Here is a 19,351-nt window from a genome sequence, read left to right on the forward strand (position 1 = left end):
TGCAGCTCAAAAATATACCAGATTAATAGATAATCACAGTTTAAAAATGAAATCACAAAACATGATCAGCATGTGTGTGTGTGGGGGGGGCAATGGTATATGTACAAAGATAATAATTTAATTAAAACAAAACAAAACATGATCAGCACCATAAAGGAAATGAAACTATATTTGGGGAATTAAGAAAAGCTTCTCTGGGGGAGTGACATTTGGGCTGAGAGCTGAAACATGAATAGGAATTAGCTAGGTAAGGGATAATAGAGCAGGGTGGAGGATGGGAAGAAATTCTGACAAGAAAGATCCAAGATTCCTTGGAGGGAAGAAAAGATAGTGTACCTGGAGCCAAGATAAAATACTGCACACTTAAAGAGACTAAAGACACACAACAATTAAATGCAATATGTAATCAGGATGTGCTTCTGAGTTGAGAAAAAATAGTTGCTATAAAGGGCAGCTTTGAGATGTACATTAAATAACTAGAGGCCTGGTGCATGACATTGGTACACTTCGGGGGCTAGGGGGCCCCTTCAGCCCGGCCTGCACCCTTTGCCAGTCCGGAAGCCCTTGGTGGATGTCCTACTGACAGCTTAGGCCAGCTTGGAGGCAGTTGAGTATCTGCCCCCTGATGGTCAGTGCATGTCATAGAGACCAGTCATTCTGCCCTCAGGTCAATTTGCATATTAGCCTTTTATGATATAGGATAGTATTCTGTCAATTTCCTGAAATTGATCATTGTATGGGGACTAAACAAGAACATCAACATCTTTGTTTCTAGTTAGTCATATGTGTAATCTACTCTCAAAAGATTCAACAACAGAAAATAGTAGGAATATTATGTGATATCTTATGTAATATATGTAAAGAAAGATAAAACTAGTGTTGCCGGGAACCTGGAACCAGGAACCAGGAACAGGGAACCAAAACCTAGCATTGTCATTGGAGATAAAATGTAAAAAGAGCTATGCGACCTTGATGGCTCTGAATGGTCAGAGGCATTAACTCTTTGTATAGTTGAGATAGTAGTGCTTGAGGCAACTTTAATCTGTTAATCATATGTAAATGTAAGTTGATTTTCTGCTGTTATAACTTCCTCCTTAAGAGATATCTTTGTTTCAGAATCTCAATAAAAGGAATGGTAAAAGGCCAAAGAGCGGTTAGTCTTCCCACTAGAGGTAGACTTCCCGCCTGGCCCCCATTTTCCCAAATTAACTCTTTTCCAGTCTCTCTCTTCATTTTAGTGTGCGGCCTTCTCCACATAGTGTGACAAAACATTAACGATGGCTGAATCTAGAGTTCCTGTAACTTTTCTAAGAATCTATTTCTTTTTCAAAATAAAAAGTTTAATTAAAATTTTCTTTTGGCTGAAATATCAGAAACTCGATTTCAGGATTTTGGTGGCATCCAGTGGCATAGGCCTATTATTTAGCAACACTGAGGTACCAGTAGGAATGTGTAAACTGGTTCCCTCTGGGAAAAAAGGATAGGTTCAGTAAATGTTGGGAAGAGAGTGTTTATATTTTTTTAAAACACATTTTAAAGACAAATTAAGTAGTGAATCACTGATGAATCCTAAAGCAATGTGGCTGATTTCCAGGGACATGGGGAAGGCAGCCATTACAGGGACGCAACATTAGACTCATGGATTCCAGCCTTCAGACCACCAGGTGGGGGGAGAATGAAGTGAAATAAGAGTACGAGTTAATTCATTATGATCAGAATAGTAGTAAAAGGCCTACGTAAATGCAACTTAATTTCTAAAACCTTGTCTTGCCTCCTCGCCCATAAAGTTTTCCTGTGCCCCAGGTAACAGGCCCTGCGTTTGCAGGCCTGGGCTCTGAACTAGGCTCAGAATCAGAGGTTCCTGCGGTGTAGGGTCAGCGGGAAATGGAGTCTCCCAGCACCCCAGCTCCGGGTGGCGGCTGGAGGGCCTGGCTCCTTCTCATTCCCTGGGCATCTGTCTGCCCAGGACCCTGCACCGTGTGCCTCTCCGGGGCAGCAGAGCTGGGAATACAAGCTCTGTCTTCGTTTTCCGACCTCCCAATTCTGTTCCGATGCCCCAGCTCCGCGTCCAACCCTTACAGACCCACCGACCCAGGGCACGATGGAGCCGAGGGCGGAAGGACTCTCACGGCCAGTGCCATCGCGCAGGCGCGGAAGCCGCTCAGTCCCACCCACTCGGGCAAGCCCCGCCCACAAGCCCGGGAGCGGGGGGGTCCCAGACCGGAAGTGGTGCGCCGGAAGAAGAGCTGGCGGGCGAGTGCGCAGCTCCCCTGCCGGGTCGCCCTAGGAGGTGATGGTGCTGGCCGCGCGCCTCTGGCGCTTTGTACCCGCGAGGCGGGCCCCGGGCCCCTGGCCCTCGGCGGGCGCCGCCGGCGGGCGCGGCGGGCGCGGGCCGGGGCCTGGCCGCGGCCCGGAGGTAGGCGCCGCCCTGCCCGCGCCCGGCTTTGCCAGCCGCTCTGCGCCCGGGAAGGGGCCCCGCGGCCCCGGGGCTGCAGCGGCGCGTTTTGCCGGCAGAAAGTGGAGGACGATGGGGGGCGGATGTTGGGGTGGCCGGTTCTGGCGTTTCTTGGTTTATTTCTGGAGGCGGATTGGTGAGGGGCGCCCTGGTGAACGTGACACTGAGTTTTATTTTAAGCTCTAAGAGCCCCCTGTGAGTGCCCCTGAGCTCGGGCCCTCAGGGTTGCCGGTAATGAGCGGGAGGGGTGGTGTGGGGACGGGAGCCTCAGCCAGGCGGGCCGGGTGCCCGGCAGGCGGAGGGGTTGCCCCGAGCGGAACCGCCGGCCTCAGTGTTGGAGGCAGAGCTGGAAGGTAAACTGCTAGATTACAGTGATGTCTGACATTGACCGAAGGCTTGTTCTAAGCGTGCATTGTCTTCAGGGTTTCCTCATTTAATCTTCATTCCCATCCTACGGAGCAAGTAGGAATGTTACTTAACCATTTTTTTTTAAAGAGGAAACTGAGTCCAGCCAGAGTTGCTCAGTGGTGGAGCCTTGACCTATGGACCCGGAGGTCACAGGCAGGGCACCTGCCAGGTTGCACTGGGTCCCCAGAAGGGGGCCGTGCAGGAGGCAGTCCATGATGATGTTTCTCATTGATGTTTCTATCTTTCCATCCCTCTCTAAAAAACTAAATAAAAACTTTGATTTTTAAAGAGGAAACCGCCGTGCGGTTGGGCATTGTGCCCTGTCGCACAGCTGGACAGATGTGGGTCTGGAGGCAGGCAGCCCTCCGGAGCCCCCGAGCTGCTGTGGCCCCGGTGCTGGCTGCTGGCAGTGAACTCCACGCCAAGCCAAAGGCAGTAATGAAAGTTCTTCCTTCCCTCCTCATCTGTTGGAGTTGTAGGGAGTTGGACCTTTGTATGATGGCCAGTTTTCCAGGTATTCATGTGTTTTCAAGCCTTTATAATTTCAGTTTTTCTTTTATTAGTGTTTTTCTCTAAGCATAATATCAGTAAGTTGAATGGAGCTATTTATTTCCCAGAAGTTTGCAGAGAGTGGAGGCTACTTCTGAGGAGACATTTCTTTTGTCTTCTCTTTAAGTAATTTCTATCTCTTTTTAAATATATATTTTTATTGATTTCGAGAGAAAGATCAATGATGAGAGGATCATTGATTAGCTCTTGCTTGCACGCCCCCCACTTGGGATCGAACCCATAACTTGGGCATATGCCCTTGACGGGTTTCGAACCTGGGACCCTTCAGTCCTCAGGCTGAGGTTCTATCCACTGAGCCAAACCATTGAGGGCTTCTGTTTCTGTCTATAGTACAAAACACCCATTTTGGACACATTTAATTTTCAACAAATTTGTACTGAGTGTGCAGCATGGCTCAGTTCTAAGCTGAGGGTATAGGAACATGAGACAAACCACTTCCGTTTATCTTACAGGTTAGCAGGATGGTGGCCCTTGAGTAAATGCAATGGGTGTTGGGCATTGGGAACAGGCAGCAGAGTTAACCTAACCTGATCGTGAAGGGAGGAAGGGAAGGTGTGAGCACTGAGAGATGGGAGCTCAGAGGATGAGGGGTTAAGCAGGTGAAGGGAAGGTGAGGACAACAGTATTTCAGGAGAGAGCATGCGATAAGGCCTTGAGGTGGGAGAAAAGGGTCTTGTAGGACCTGAGAAGGACTGAAGTCCGGAGTGGGACAGTGAACTGAAATGAATCAAGGCTGAAAAGTCAGCACGTGCGGTTTGTACAGAAGTCACAGGACCTAATGGCTGAACTGAAGCAACAGGTGGCAAGGCGTAGCTGGGCTTGGAGCTGAAGGTCTGTGAGGTCAAATCAAGCTGTTCAGCTGCGGAATCTCATCTGCAGGCTCATCTTGTGCTTCCCTGTGCTGAGCCCTCGGTGTGTGTGTGTGTGTGTGTGGGGGGGGGGGTTTGATTGTTAGGACTGTTCCATTGGTCCTTGGGAACCATGAACATAGGCCTTGTTCTCCACCAGAACCAGATCAAGGGGTGTCCCCTGGCAGCAGATGTGACCCTGGTGACACGGAGCCCAGTGGCTGCCCACCTCTGCAGTGCCGCGAGAGGGTCGGTGTTGGCCCTTCGCCGTGAGATGCCTGCCCTGCAGGCTGAAGCTTCAAGCTAAGCCAATTAACCTTTCAGGCCCTTTTCAGTTGTTGGCTCGGACTGGGCTCTGGGGCGGATGGATCTTCGAAAGTCTTTTTTCTTTCTTTCTTGAAAGAGAGAAAGAAACATCGGGTTGTCATTTCACTTATTTATGCATGCACTGATTGATTCTTGTATAGTGCCTCGACCAGGGATCAAACCCACAATCCTGGTGCATCGGGATGGCGCGCTCATGAGCTGAGCTACCCCGCAGGCTGGGAAAATCTCAGATCGGTTTCTCAGTTTGCTGTGGCCTTGAGGGTCTCGTGGCTGCACGCCTCCTTGGCTTTCTAAGCAGATGTTTTGGGGGCTCGTCTCTCGGGTGTGGGTCTAAGAGTTGCTGTGCCCGGTGTGGGGTTCGAACCCTTTGCCCCTCGGGGAGAAGGCTGTGTGCCAAGGGTGGGATTCCGGGAAGACCGTCTCGGCCTCCAGTGTGGGCTTTTCCTCGCTTCCCCGATGAGAGGAGTCACTTGCCTCGAAGGTGGTTTCTTTGGAGGAAACCATGGTCTGCAGCGGAGGTTTGGTGTGTCTGGCAGGGTCCTCCTCCATTGCCCTCTTGACTGGAGCCTGTGGGGCTGCCAGCCGCAGCGGGTTCTGAACACCTTGTCCACTGGTTCCTTTCTGAGGCAGCGAACCATGGAGAGTTCGGAACAGTTTTTAATGAGATGGGCCAGTGGGTGCCGAGGACCAGTAGGAGATTGTTGCTGTGGGGCAGGCGGGCGGTGCGGGAAACAGGCGGGCGGTGCGGGGACAGGCGGAGGGGGGGGGGCAGGGGGGCGGTGCTGTGGGGCAGGTGGGCGGTGCGGGGGGCAGATGGGCGGTGTGGAAAGGGGGAGGGGGAAGGGCGGGCAGTTCGGGGGTTGGGGTGGAGACAGGCAGGGAGGGACAGGCTGGGGGGGACAGGTGGGGAGGCGGGGGTCGGGGGTGACAGGCGGGGGGCGGGGTGGGGAACAGGCAGGGGGGACAGGTGAGGAGGCGGGGAGGGGGGCAGGCGGGGTGGCGGGGGGGGGGGCAGGCGGGGGCGACAGGTGAGGAGGCGGGGGGCGGGGACCGGTGGGGGGCGGGGGCGGAGGGGACGGGCGGGGGAGGGGGACAGGCGGGGGGGGGGGGGGACAGGCGGGGGGGGGGGGGGGGATGACAGGTGAGCAGTGTGGTCCTTTGTGCCGTGATGGTGGAGGCGGTGGACCTGGAAATCAGTGGGCACTCGGAGGCGGTCACGGAGGTGAACTTAGGAATCCAAAGACAGGTTTGGTGTGGGGGCGGGGAAGGGGCCCAGGAAGAGTTAGGTTGTTGGCTGTCTCAGTGAGTGTGATGGTGGCCACGGGGGTGGAATAGACAGTAGTGGGGGGGTCTGGCGGTCACCTCGGGGGCCTGGCTGCAGATAGGATTCGGGAGACATCAGTCAGGTTCGCCGGGTCACAGCGAGCCCTGAAGGAGGGAAGCAGGCCTGGGACCAGCACACTGAGGAGGAGGCGGCACAGGCGGGCCACTGTCCTTTTCAATCTAGTGATGAGTTTGCGTTTTTGAGGTCTTTATAGCTAGAAGTTAGTGTAAGTAACGGTGAAGGGAACACGTGTCTAAGAGGCTTCTTGCTTCTATTATCCAGAGAACTTCTTTTGAGAATTCATTCGTGCGAGGCGTTGTGCTGGGGGCCCGAGGGGAGAGGCATACTTTGCTGTCTTAGGCTCTTATGTTTTCAGCTCTTGGAATGTCAGAGTCCTGGTTCTCTTAATTGGTTTTAGTTCCAGAAACAAGATTGTATCTACTTTCCCAGGGAGAGCAGGCGGAACCACTGTGGTTTGCCGGAACGTGCCTGCCAGAGATGAGCGGAAAGGTGCTTTGCATTAACCACGCTGCGTTAATAAGACGGTGAATACCAGCTGCCAGCCTGCCTTTCTCTCGTGAGAAAGCCAGTGTGGTCTGCTGGGCATGGCGGCAGCAGGAAGCCCGGCACCTAAGGTAGTTTCCTCAGTCCTCAGCCTTTTCTGCCTGTGATCCCAGCCAGAGCTGGGCTCAGAGACACGGATACAATCTTAGTCTTTTTCCTCTTCTTTTCTAGGGACCACCCCCCTTCCCCCGACACACACACCCTCTGCCCCACCCCATCTTCTCTTTGTTAAATACAAATAAACTCAAAATTTGATTACATCTAATTTAGTTTTCCTGCTCTGCTGCTGATGTGTTTGTTTTGTCAATCCTCACTGAGGATATTTTTTCCATTGCTTGTTGGAGAGAGGGGAAGGGAGGGATAGCGACAGAAACATGCAAATGAGAGAGACACATCCATTGGTTGCCTCCCGCATGTGCCTAGATTGATCTTGCAACCGAGGTACGTGCCCTTGACCCTGCCTTCTGTGGGCTGTAACCACTGCGCCACACCCGCTGGAGTGCTGTTGGTGAGTTTTGAATCCAGTTGTGTGATATCCCAGTAAATACAGCTCTCGACGCTGCAGTGAGCTGGTTCCTCCTGCTGTGGGCGCTCAGGAGAAGCTGTGGGTCCGGTGCGTCCGTGAGAGCAGGCGGAACCACTGCAGGTGTGTGTGGTTTGCCGGAACCTGCTGGCAACGAACAGTACCTGAATGAGGGGGTGAGGATAAGAAAAAGACAAGACAGATGGGGTCCGGAGGGCTGAGACCCGAGGTCTGCCGCCCCGAATTTTATTTTTCCAACCTTTAAATACAATTCTGAAGGAGGAAATATTTATTTCAGGCAATCATGCAGGTGGCCGTTTCTGCTAACATGATGAGTTCCTGTACAGTAAGTTCCTTCAGCACCTGACCTTTTACAACCACCTATCTTCCTCTTAACTCGCAGCTCCTTCTGCGTCAGCAAGTTCCTATCAATTGTTTTACCCTAAAGCAAAGACATCTGCAGTTAGCAGCATTCCTAGGGGTAGTAGTAATTTTCCACTTAGGTTATTGAAAAGGGGGGCACATGGAGAGCTGTGTCCTACACCCACGCCTGCATTCAGGCACATAGGACCCCTGCATTCAGGGCAGCTCCCACAGAACCCCTGCAGGAGTGTGTGGGTAAGCTGCACAGCCAGGAGAATCGGTTGTCAGTTACCATGAAAGGGAAAACAGTGGATTCAGGGACCGTGGCCGCCATGGCTGATGGACGTGAGGTTCCAGTCATCCCCCATGTGCAGAGGCGTGGATTAAGCCGCTGCACTTAGGATTCCGAGGTTTCCAGGAGACATCCTGGCTGGGCCACAGGCAGGGTTTTGGTATGTTGGATGTGGTCAAGTCATGGAAGGAAGTGTGATCGCCCCGGTGAGACAAACGGGGAAAAGGAGGCCGGGCTGCGCTGGGGACACAGCGGCAGCGGGTATTGGAGATGAGGACCCGACAGGGAGGGAGTCCAGGAAGAGTATTTCCAAAGCCATGGAGGGTGTGTCAGGAGCCAGGCTGATGGTTCCAGGGGGGCAGTTCCTGGTCGGACTGATGGTGTGGTGTCTTAACGATACACGTTATGTATGTGCAGTTCATTGTATGTCACGTATCTCGTTTTGAAAGCCTAGCATCCATTCATGCTTTAAGGAAGAAACGGGAGGGAGGGAGCGCTGTCCAGTGCTGTTGCTGGGCAAGTGAGAGGAGACGAGAATGGCACAGGCAGTGTGGGGGCACAGGTGTGTGGGTGTGAGCTCGAGAGAGTGGTGAGGAGGGGGAGGGTCAGAGCGCAGACGACTTTTTGGAGTTTTGAGAAGAGAAGTTGGAAAGCGGGACGGGAGAGGTGACGTCGGGAGGGAGCTGCTTGCTCTTTGCCCTGAGGAGAAGGAGCACCCAGCTCACAGGGGCCAGGGTTTGTCCCACGGGATGGACTGGGCAGCAGGAAGGGCTGTGGGATGTCACTTCCCTGGGACGGGAGACCCACACGTGCCTCCTTTCTTGGGGGTCCTAGGGGTCCTGGCCAGAGTTATGAAAAGTCATTTCTATATCTTGGATATACTCTTCATTTTATTCATTGTTTACTGAAAACTGTGGGTTTATGGATCAGTTTTTTTTAAATGTCATGCCACTTTTATTTTTTTAAATAAAATCTTTTATTTTTTTAATTAAAATCTTTTTATTGATGAGAGAGAGAGAGGAAGGAGAGAGAGAGCATGAGCGTGCAGTCTGCTGGGCACCCCTCAAGCAGGGATTGTACCGCCAGGAATTGAACCGGAGCCTTCGTGCACAGGAAGGCGCTCACCCAGCTGTCACACTGGCCGGGGCTGTGGGTCACCTTTGAAGAATCTTTACTGAAAGCCATTTACACCTTTATGTGCAGAATTATCATATATAAATATATTTCATCTTGTGTGGTCTTAAGACTGATATGATTGCCCTGGCCGAGTAGCTCAGTTGGTTAGATCACTGTTCTGATATGCCAAGGTTGTGAGTTCAATCCCTGGTCAGGGCACATGCAAGAATCAGTGAGTGTATAAGTAAGTGGAACAACAAACTGATGTTTCTCTCTCATTTCCTATCTCTGAAATAAATAAAAAAGAACTAGTTTTTTTTTTTTTCCCCCCCACATAAAAGTTTATAGTTTATTAGTTCTCTCACAAAAAAATCTGCACAACCATCACAGATAGTCACCGAAGAATCTTTACTCCTTCTTTTTGCCAGCACCAACATTGGCCTTAGCAGTCCCCCTGACTTTCTTCATCCTGTTCTCTTGCGTTCCTTTCTCTGTTTTCTTGAGGTCTTCTTCTTCTCATATAGGCCATGTCGTGCAAGTCTGTGTTTGGGTTCATTTTTCTTTGCGTAATCCAAGGAATCATAAATCATGCCAAAGCCAGTGGTCTTGCCACCACCGAAGGGGGTTCTGAATCCAAACACAAAGATGACATCAGGTGTGGTCTTATACATTTTGGCTAGTTTTTCCCGAATTTCTGTCTTGGGTACTGTTGCCTTCCCAGGGTGAAGGACATCGATGACCATTTGCTTCCGCTGAAGTAGTCTGGGTCATGAACTTCCTGGTCCGGATGGTTACCGTGTCGTTCATGATGAAGGTTTAGCTTCCAGCAACCAGAGAGAAAAAGAGAGCCGCTCTTCCTTAGCCAATCATATCAACGCCAAAAAAAGAACTAGTTTTAAAATAAAGACTGACAATTATATGTTGGTGTCTTGTGTATTAAGCCAATACCATTAGAATATCCTGGCTTCCTCACTCCAGCACTTATCAGTGAACGTGACTGAGTTTTAGATAAGCTGCCGCCCTTAGCAGTTGTTTTAAATTTTTCTTTTCTTAACAGGATATGCTCTCCTTATAAAGCAGTAATGTGAAATAGTTGTACTGAAGAATTTGATGAGGCGAATTTTAAGCAGCCAGTACTCTTAGGATTGATTGCTTTGGGTGGGAAAGGGGGATGTAATCTTTGCTTACTGGAGCAGTTGCTTCCCATTTTCTGTTTGATGTTTTCACAGGTGATGGGAAACCCAGGAGCTTGCCAAAGAAGCCTTATGTTCTCAGCCTTGTCTTACTTGGGGTTTGAAACTTATCAGCTCCTTTCTCCAGCTGCTGTGGTTCATGCTGCAGCCAAAGGTAAGTCAGCTAGTTTTTGAGTTAATAACTTAGTTATTTTTTAGTAGATATTGAAACTAATATTATAAGCTAGATTATTTTCTGCTTTCCTCAACGTGTCAGTCTGACATAAATTCTTCTAATAACTATAGTTCCTTCTATGAGAAATATTCTATTAACCTATATCATAAAAGGCCTGCGGTCATGATGCTATCATGTCGTCACAACCAAATACCAGACTCACTAGGAAGTGCATTGAGGGGTCCCGCGGTGGGCGGGTAGGACTTCTGGAGTGTTGCGGGGCAATAGCAGCATCTGTGGAGCGTGCAAGGCTTCGAGGGGCAGAGGACACGGCCCTGATGGTAGATTAGGCCTGGGGGACCCTACATGCACACGACTTAATCCTGAGCTGAGGCTCTGGTATGTTACAATTCTGTAGGATCCTTGGGATAAAAGTGTTTGATATATTTTTAAAGGGCTGAGGGGTTGTGGAGGGAAAGGAGAATATCTCACAGGCCAAATCTGACCCACAAGCTGACAGCGCTTGCTCTCTGGGTCGGTAGAGAAGGTGGTGTCAATCCCTGTTTTATAACAGTGCAGTGATTCATTCGTTCCCTTATGCTGACGTGGCACCCTCTTCCTGGTAAGTTACCAAAGGCCCAGGTACTTCGAGGTGGAAGTATTTAATTTATAAACAGAATGCAATTTGATACTAAATATCAAATAACTGGTTGAAAAGTAAAAAAAAAAAATTACATCAAATTTCTTATTTGGCATATTGTAGATAAGTAAACTTATATTTAGAGTTGCCATATTTTAAAAATTAAATTTAGTTAAGATGTATATGTAGACAGAGCCAACATTTCAGCATATTAGAAAAACTCTTTTAATTGATGGATTAAGCCCTTTTCACAGCCCCACTTTTTAATCGTTAAGAAGGAGGTAGGGAAAGAAGCAGATTTGATTTTGAATAGACATTCTTACTAAAGTTCCAGTAGATACGAAACTTCAGAATATTAGCTAAAAGTTACCAGTTACTGGTTTTATTTACCTGTGACTATTCTTTAAAAAGTAGGTAATTGATAATGCTGTGTTGTTGTTTTTTTTAATCTTTATTTTTCAAATTATTACAGTTGTTCCTCTTTTTTCCCTTTATAGCTCCCCTCCATCCGGTTTCCACTCCACCACATTCCCTTACCCCACCACCCACTGTCCTCATCTATAGGTGTGAGATTTTTGTCCAATCTCTTCCACACTCCTCACACCCCTTCCCCCCTCCCGCCACCCCCAGGATTATCAGTCCACTCCCTTTCTATGCCCCTGATTCTATTATATTCACCAGTTTATTCTGTTCATCAGATTTTTGATTCACTTGATATATATATATATATATATATATATATATATATATATTTATTTATTTATTTTTATTTTTTTAATTGATTTTTTTACAGAGAGGAAGAGAGAGGGACAGAGAGTTAGAAACATCGATGAGAGAGAATCATCAACCAGCTGCCTCCTGCACACCCCCTATTGGGGATGTGCCCGCAACCAATGTACATGCCCTTGACCAGAATCGAACCCGGGATCTTTCAGTCAGCAGGCTGACGCTCTATCCACTGAGCCAAACTGGTCTTGGCGATTCACTTGATGTTTAGATTCATTTGTTGATAGATATTATTTGTTGTTCATAATTTTTATCTTTACCTTTTACTTCTTCTTCCTCTTCCTTTTCTTTTTTTTTTTTTTTTTTTTTTTTTTTTTTTTTTAAATATATTTTATTGATTTTGTACAGTGAAGAAGGGAGAGAGATAGAGAGTCAGAAACATCGATGAGAGAGTCATCGATCAGCTGCCTCTTGCACACCCCCCACCGGGGACATGCCCGCAACCAAGGTACATGCCTTTGACCGGAATCGAACCCCGGACCTTTCAGTCCCCAAGCCGACGCTCTATCCACTGAGCCAAACCGGTTTCGGCCCTCTTCCTTTTCTTAAAGAATACCCTTCAGCATTTCATATAATTCTGGTTTGGCGGTGATGCACTCTTTTAGTAGCTTTTTCTTATTTGTGAAGCTCTTTATCTGACCTTCAATTCTGAATGATAGCTTTGCTGGGTAGAGTAATCATGGTTATAGGTTCTTGCTATTCATCACTTTGAATATTTCTTGCCACTCCCTTGTGGCCTGCATAGTTTCTGTTGAGAAATCAGCTGACAGTCTTATGGGTGCTTCCTTGTAGGTAACTGTTTTTCTCTTGCTGCTTTTAATATTCTCATTGTCTTTTGCTCTTGGCATTTTAATTATGATGTGTGTTGGTGTGGTCCTCTTTGGATTCCTTTTGTTTGGGGTTCTGTGTGCTTCCTGGACTTGTAAATCTTATTTCTTTTACCAGGTGGGGAAAGTTACTTCTTCAAATAGATTTTCAGTATCTTGCTCTCTTCTTCTGGCATCCCCATAATTCAGATGTTGGTATGCTTGAAGTTGTCCCAGAGGCTCCTTACACTACCTTCATATTTTTGGGTTCTTTTTTCTTTTTGCTTTTTCGGTTGGGTGTTTTTTGCTTCTTTGTATTTCAAATCTTTGACTAGATTCTAGCGATCCTCTAGTCCAGTGGTCAGCAAACTCATTAGTCAACAGAGTCAAATATCAACAGTACAATGATTGAAATTTCTTTTGAGAGCCAAATTTTTTATTTATTTATTTATTTATTTTTTACATTTATTTGAAAGCTTTATTGAGATAGAATACACATATTATACAATGCATCCCTTTAATGTATACAATTTGTTGGGTTTTAGTATATTCACAGGTAAGTGCATTAGCACCACAATTAAAAATAATATTTTTATTGATTTTTTTTATAGAGAGGAAGAGAAAGATAGTTAGAAACATCAATGAGAGACATTGATCAGCTGCCTCTTGCACACCCCCTCCTGGGGATGTGCCTGCAACCAAGGTACATGCCCTTGACTGGAATCGAACCCGGGATCTTTCAATCCGCAGGCTGATGGAGAGCCAAATTTTTTATTTTTATTTTTTATATTTATTTATTTATTTATTTATTTATTTATTTTTTTTAGTTTTTATTGTTCATATTATTACAAATGTTCCTCCCCCCCCCACCACCATTGCTCTCCTCCACCAGGTTCCCACCCCACCCTCTGCACTTTCCCCTCTCCCCATTGTCCTCATCCATAGGTGCACAGTTTATGTTCAGTCTCTTTCCACATCCCCCCTCTCCCCTTTTCCCCAAGAATCGTCAGTTCACTCCCCTTCCATACCTCTGATTCTATTATATTCAACAGTTAATAATGTTCATCAGATTTTTTAAATTTCCTTGGTTTTTAGATTCACTTGTTGATAGTTACGAATTTGTTGTTCATAATTTTTATCTTTGTTTACTTTCTCTTCTGAAAGAACCCCCTTCAGCCATTCATATAATTCTGGTTTGGCGGTGATGAACTCCTTTAGCTTTTTTTTATTAGTGAAGCTCTTTATCTGCCCTTCGATTCTGAGTGATAGCTTTGCTGGGTAGATTATTTTTGGCTGTAGGTTCTTGCTATTCATCACCTTGAATATTTCTTGCCATTCCCGTCTGGCCTGCATGGTTTCTGTTAAGAAGTCAGCTGATAATCGTATAGGTGTTCCTTTGTAGGTTACTACCCTCTTTGCTCTTGCTTCTTTTAATATTCTCTCTTTGTCTTTTGCTCTTGGAATTTTAATAATGATGTGTCTCGGTGTGGTCCTCTTTGGATTCCTTTTGTTTGGAGTTCTGTGCGCTTCCTGGACTTGTAAGTCTAATTCTTTCACCAGGTGGGGGAAGTTTTCTGTCACTATTTCTTTCAGTATGTTTTTGATATCTTGCTTTCTCTCATCTTCTGTGACCCCTATAATTCTGATGTTGGTTCGCTTGAAGTTGTCCCAGAGGTTTCTTACATTATCTTCAATTTTCTGGATTCTCTTGCCTTCTAGCTTCTGTGGAGGAGTGTCTTCTGGCTCTTTATGTTCCAAATCTTTGACTTGATTCTTGCGATCCTCCATTTTGTTTTTAGGACTCTGTGAAATATTTTTTATTTCAGACAATGTATTCTTTATTTCTTGTTGATCCCTTATCATTTCTTGTTGACTCCTTATTAATTCTAGTTGATCTCTTTTCATATCCTCATAGGCCTTATCTATCTTTTCTAGGAAATTCTTGAAAAACCTTATAAGCGTAGATTTGAACTCTATATCCAGACGCTTTTTGTCCTCCATTTCTCTCGTTTGTGATCTATTTTGTTGTCGCATTTCGCAGTTACAGATGGGAAGGGGTTTCAGGGTGGAGCCTGCAGCTTTGACTTCCGTCAGCCCTGCCCTATGCGGGTCCTTCAGTGCTCGCTGCAGGCGCCTCTGAGAGAAAGGTGCCCTCGATTTTCGCCTGCTGCCAAACAGTCTATGCTCTCCCCCAATGAACCCGGTATTGGGGTTCAGTTCAGTTGGAAGTGGAGTTGGAGGTGGCGTTCAGAGCAGTCTGGAGCCCCAGTCTCCTTCCAGCCAGGGCAATCCCGCGGCACAGCCGACCGTCCCTTCTCTGCGCGCAGTGTGCGCACCTCCGGGACCTTTTGCCTCTCCCCGGGGTTCCGCCTTACAGCCCGGCTCCCTATGGCTGAGCCTGAGTTCCCGGGGTCTGGCCTAAAACTGGGGTTCAGAGCAGTCGGGGGCCCAGCACAGTCGGAGCTTTTCTCTCCTTTCCGCTCAGGAACGCCCGCCAGGCACTCGGCCTCCCTCCTCTCCGGCTCCGTCCTCTCCGCGCGCTGCGTCTCCGTACCTTGGGCTTTTCCAGCTCCTCCGCGCCTCCTTCTGGTTTTCTCCTTGCTTCTCGCTGTAGAATTTCCAGTCAGTCAACCTTCCTGTAGATCTGGGCAATGTCCGTTTTATATTTTAGTTGTATTTTATTGAAATTGTTGTGTGCGGCTGCGGCTAGGTGTACACCTGGGCGCAGCCATCTTGGATCTCGGAGAGCCAAATTTTTTAAATTTAAACTTCTAATGCCACTTCTTCAAAATAGACTAGCCCAGGCCATGGTATTTTGTGGAAGAGCCACACTCAAGGGGCCAAAGAGCCACATGTGACCGCGAGCCACAGTTTGCCGACCACTGCTCTAGTCTGCTGTTGGATCTCTGTACATTATTTTTTATTTCAATCTGTGTATGCTTAATTTCTAGTTGGTCTTTTTTTATGTCCTCAACTGTCCCACTAAATTTATCAACCTTTTCTAGAAAATTTTTGAAAATTTTCTAGAAAAGATAAAAATGCCGTGGCTTTGAACTTTATATTTAGTAGTTTGCTTTCCTCCATTTCTTTCATTCATAATACATTTCTTTGACTCCAAATTTTGGCTGCTTCCCTGTGTTGATAGAGTGGCTTTGTGTGCTAGGTGTCCTATAGGGCTCGGTGGCTCAGCCTCTCCAGTTACTGAGATGGACACTCTTAGTGAACCCCTTTGTGGGCTGTGTGTATAGTATTGTTGTAGTTAAGCCTTGATTGTTGTTGGTTATCAATGGGAAGAATTGATCTCCAGGCCAATTGGCTTTGAGGATCAGCTGTGTTTATGATGGGAGAACTTCTGTGCTGGAGACACCCTTATGAGGCAAGACTTGCTTCAGTGGGGCTTTGGTGCTCACTGAATCTGTCCCCTGAGTGTGTCCCTTATGGATCTGAGGAGATGTAATCTGGGTGGTCCTACTCTGACCTGTGGGTACACTGGCTCTTGGATCTCCAAGGAGGTGTTAATTTAGCTTCTACCTGAGGCCGCCTAGCAGGAGCTACGGAGGGATCTCCAGATTCCTCTTCTTTGTTTGTGTTTTGGAGGTGCCCAGATGAGGCCCAGCTGTAAAGCAATGCAACTGCTGTGGGGCCTTGGGCCTTCTTTTGGATGTTCTGGTTCTCTCTGACTCAGCTGCAGTTTGTTAGGTATCAATAAGTTTAGATTTCAAAGGAGCAGGCCATTTATATTCAAAAGTCTGTGCACAGCTGGATGGGGTGGAGTCTCAGGTGGAGCAAATAGCAATGGCTTCCTGTCAGCCCTGCCCTAAGAGGCCTCTGGGTCTCAGTGTCCCTTGGTAATCACTGCAAGCACCTCTGAGAGAAAGCCACACTCAAGTTCTGCTGCTGCCAGGCAGTCCAGTTTCTCCCCATATTGATTCTGAGTCCCCAGAATCTTGCCCAAAACTGGAGTTCAGAGCAGTCAAGAGCTTGTGTCTCCCTCCTGCTTCAAAAAGTCAGCCACATACTAAATTGCCAGCCCTCTCTGAGCGCGTGCACCTCCGTACCTCTGCACTTTACTTCCACAGCTCCTCTGAGTCTCAGAGTGCTTTTCTCTTCCCTTCTAGCTGTAGAATTTCCACTCAGCCAGCCTTCCTGTGGTTCTGGATGATGTCCGTTTTGTCTTTTAGTTATAGTTTTGAAGTGGTTGTGTAAGGCAGCAAGTTCAAGTGTTTACTTATGCCTCCTTCTTGGTTTCTCTGCTGTGTGTTTTGTATCTTTTTTGTAAAGTACCTTTTTCATGAAGGACAAAATAGATGACTTGGTTTTGTCTCTGGCTCAAAGACATATTTTGGCAAATACTGGTAGAATAAATTAGTTTTTATTTTTTTTGTTAATCCTCATTCAATGATATTTCCATTGTTTCTAGAGAGAGTGGAAGGGAGAGAGAGATAGAAACATCAATGATGAGAGAGGATCATTGATCAGCTGCCTTCTACATGCCCCCTACTGGGGATCGAGCCTGTAACCCAGGCATATGCCCTTGACTGGAATCAAATCTGGAACCCTTCAGTCCACAAGCTGATCTCTGTCTACTGAGCCAAACTTGCTAGGGCTGCCCCCACTTCCCCAGAGGTTCCTGTCTCCTTTTTAAAAATGCATCATATTTAGGACAGAATAAGTGTTCTAATATTTTTTTCCATGATTTGAGTAAATCACTATGATAGCTGAAACCGGTTTGGCTCAGTGGATAGAGTGTCGGTCTGCGGACTCAAAGGTCCCAGATTTGATTGCGGTCAAGGGCATGAACATTTGTTGCGGGCACATACCCGGTAGGGGTGTGCAAGAGGCAGCTGGTCGATGTTTCTCTCTCATCGACGTTTCTACCTCTCTCCTCCTCTCTAAAAAATCAATAAAATATATTTTTTTTAAAAATCACTACGATAGCTTCATGCCTGTACATTTAGATACAGAGTCTAATTTTCTGTGCTTGTATGTGAAAGTGCTGCTAGCATTGCATGATTTGGGAAGACCTGCTGACTGTTTTGTTTCTAGGCTTCCGAGTCGAAGAAATCCTGCAGCAGGCAGACTACCTGTACGAGAGCGGAGAGACGGAGAAGCTCTATCAGCTGCTGACCGAGTACAAGGAGAGGTGAGCAGTGTGTGGCCTGGGTGGCGGCTGCCTCCCATTCTCCTGTTAAACTCAGCACTCAACGGGAGAAGTTTTCACAGTTCTTTAAAGCTTTTTACTCAGAATAACATTTCTTAGAGTTTCATTTATAGCTATTTCTTTCTTACATTAAATTATTCCAAAATGCTACATTTTGATTTAGAAAAGGTTGCTCAACTTATTCTAGTATAAATTTGAAACACTTTGTCCATTTTATTTTATGATTTTGTTTTGGATCATAAAAGTAAGTAGCTGAATATGTGTTTGTCATCTCTATTGTGTATTTATCATTTCCTTAAGTTAATATCTGATTAGTATAAGATTTAAGTGAATTGGGATAGTTGCATGCCTCCACTGGATGGTATCTGTGTGCCATTTTGGAAGTATGGTTTTTTAGAGAAACTGAAAATACCTCCTTTTTAAAAAAGAGCGTGCTTGTCCTGGCCAGTGTGGCTCAGTTGGCTGTCCCAGGCACCAAAAGGCCACCTGTTGACTTCCTGGTCAGGGCACATACCAGATTGCTGGTTCAGTTCCTGTTGAGGAGTGTACAGAGGCAACTGATAGATGTTTCTCTCTCACATCAATGTTTCTCTCTCTCTCTCTAATAAACTTTTAAAAATACAAAATAAAAAGAAGAGTACATGTTTAGCCCAGAGTATCAGTGTGTGCTTTTTAGGGGGCAGATAGAGGTGGAGTGGGTTCAGACCTAAAGTAAGTCAAGGTATTTCCAGGTCATTGATCAACCTCATATTCTAACTAAAGCTACAACGTCATTTTCTACTGCCGTTCTGCAGTTCCCAAGGCCGATCGCTGTACTTCCTCAGTATCTGCAGGACCCGTCTCCTTCCCTGTCCTGCAGTGACTAAGGTGGCTGGTTTGACATTGCACACTCACTTCAGAAATTACTTGGAAAGTGAGCTGTTAGGTGTTACTCCATAGCCATTGAATTATAAATATGCTATTGCTTCTTGCAGTTTAAAATTTTATTAGTACCATTTTTGTTAACAAATACAGGGTGGGCCCTGGCCTGTGTGGCTCAGTTGGCTGGCCCTTTGCACTAAAACGTTGTGGGTTTGATTCCCAGTCAGACAGGGCACATGCCTGGGTTTGGGCTGGATCCCTGGTAGGAGGCAGCTGCTCCATGTTCTGCTCTCACATCAGTGTTTCTCTCCTTCTCTCTATAAAAATAAATATTTAAAAAGAAGAAATAACACTAGCTGGTTTGGCTCAGTGTAGGGTTGGCACCCATACTGAAGGATCATAGGTTCGATTCTCCTCAAGGGCATGTACCTCGGTTGTAGGCTCAAACCTCGGCCCTGGCTAGGGCCTGTGTGGAAGGCAGCCAGTCGATGTGTCTCTCTCACAATGATGTTTTCTCTGTCTGTCTGTCTCCCTCCCTTCTACTCTGTCTAAATCCATGGAAAAAATATCATTGTGCGAGGATTAACCAAAAAAAACCAAAAAGCACAGGTGGGGCAAAAGTAGGTTTAGAGTTGTTCTTACAGGTAACACAGTTTATTTTATATTATAATTATTACATTATTTACCACATAAGCAACTGTAAGGTAGACTTAAAGGTAGACATTTAATAAAAAAGAATTTAAGGTTTCAAAACTACTTCTGCCTCTTAATTGTGGTTATTCTTTTGTTTAGTGACCATTTCTTAATTTACATCGTTTTATTTAAGTGGCTGTTCTTCAAGGAGTTGAGTGCCCTTCCTTGAGAGGACAACCTCCACATGAACCATCTGAACGAGGCTCCTGGCGGGGACGGCTTGTTCAGATGGTTCATGTGGAGGTTGTCCTCAGTCACTCATTGACA

General features: G+C 46.7%; 1 protein-coding gene and 1 pseudogene across 2 annotated transcripts in view; one reads left to right on the forward strand and one right to left on the reverse strand.

Moving 5' to 3' along the window:
* Positions 1-2,233: 2,233 nt before the first annotated feature.
* Positions 2,234-19,351, forward strand: part of RMDN1 (regulator of microtubule dynamics 1) — a 32,559-nt gene continuing 15,441 nt past the window's right edge. Inside the window, exons 1-3 of one of the 2 annotated variants that reach the window (XM_036437351.2) lie at positions 2,234-2,416; positions 10,020-10,137; positions 17,416-17,512. In XM_036437351.2, the coding sequence (XP_036293244.1) occupies positions 2,294-2,416; positions 10,020-10,137; positions 17,416-17,512 (338 nt within the window). In that variant the 5' untranslated portion in view covers positions 2,234-2,293. The remainder of the gene's footprint in view (positions 2,417-10,019; positions 10,138-17,415; positions 17,513-19,351) is intronic. The other variant, XM_036437350.2, reaches the window with a different exon arrangement.
* On the reverse strand, positions 9,126-9,612 carry LOC118718498 (annotated as a pseudogene).

This window comes from Pipistrellus kuhlii, unplaced genomic scaffold, assembly GCF_014108245.1.
Source record: "Pipistrellus kuhlii isolate mPipKuh1 unplaced genomic scaffold, mPipKuh1.p scaffold_m20_p_14, whole genome shotgun sequence".
Lineage (NCBI taxonomy): Eukaryota > Metazoa > Chordata > Mammalia > Chiroptera > Vespertilionidae > Pipistrellus > Pipistrellus kuhlii.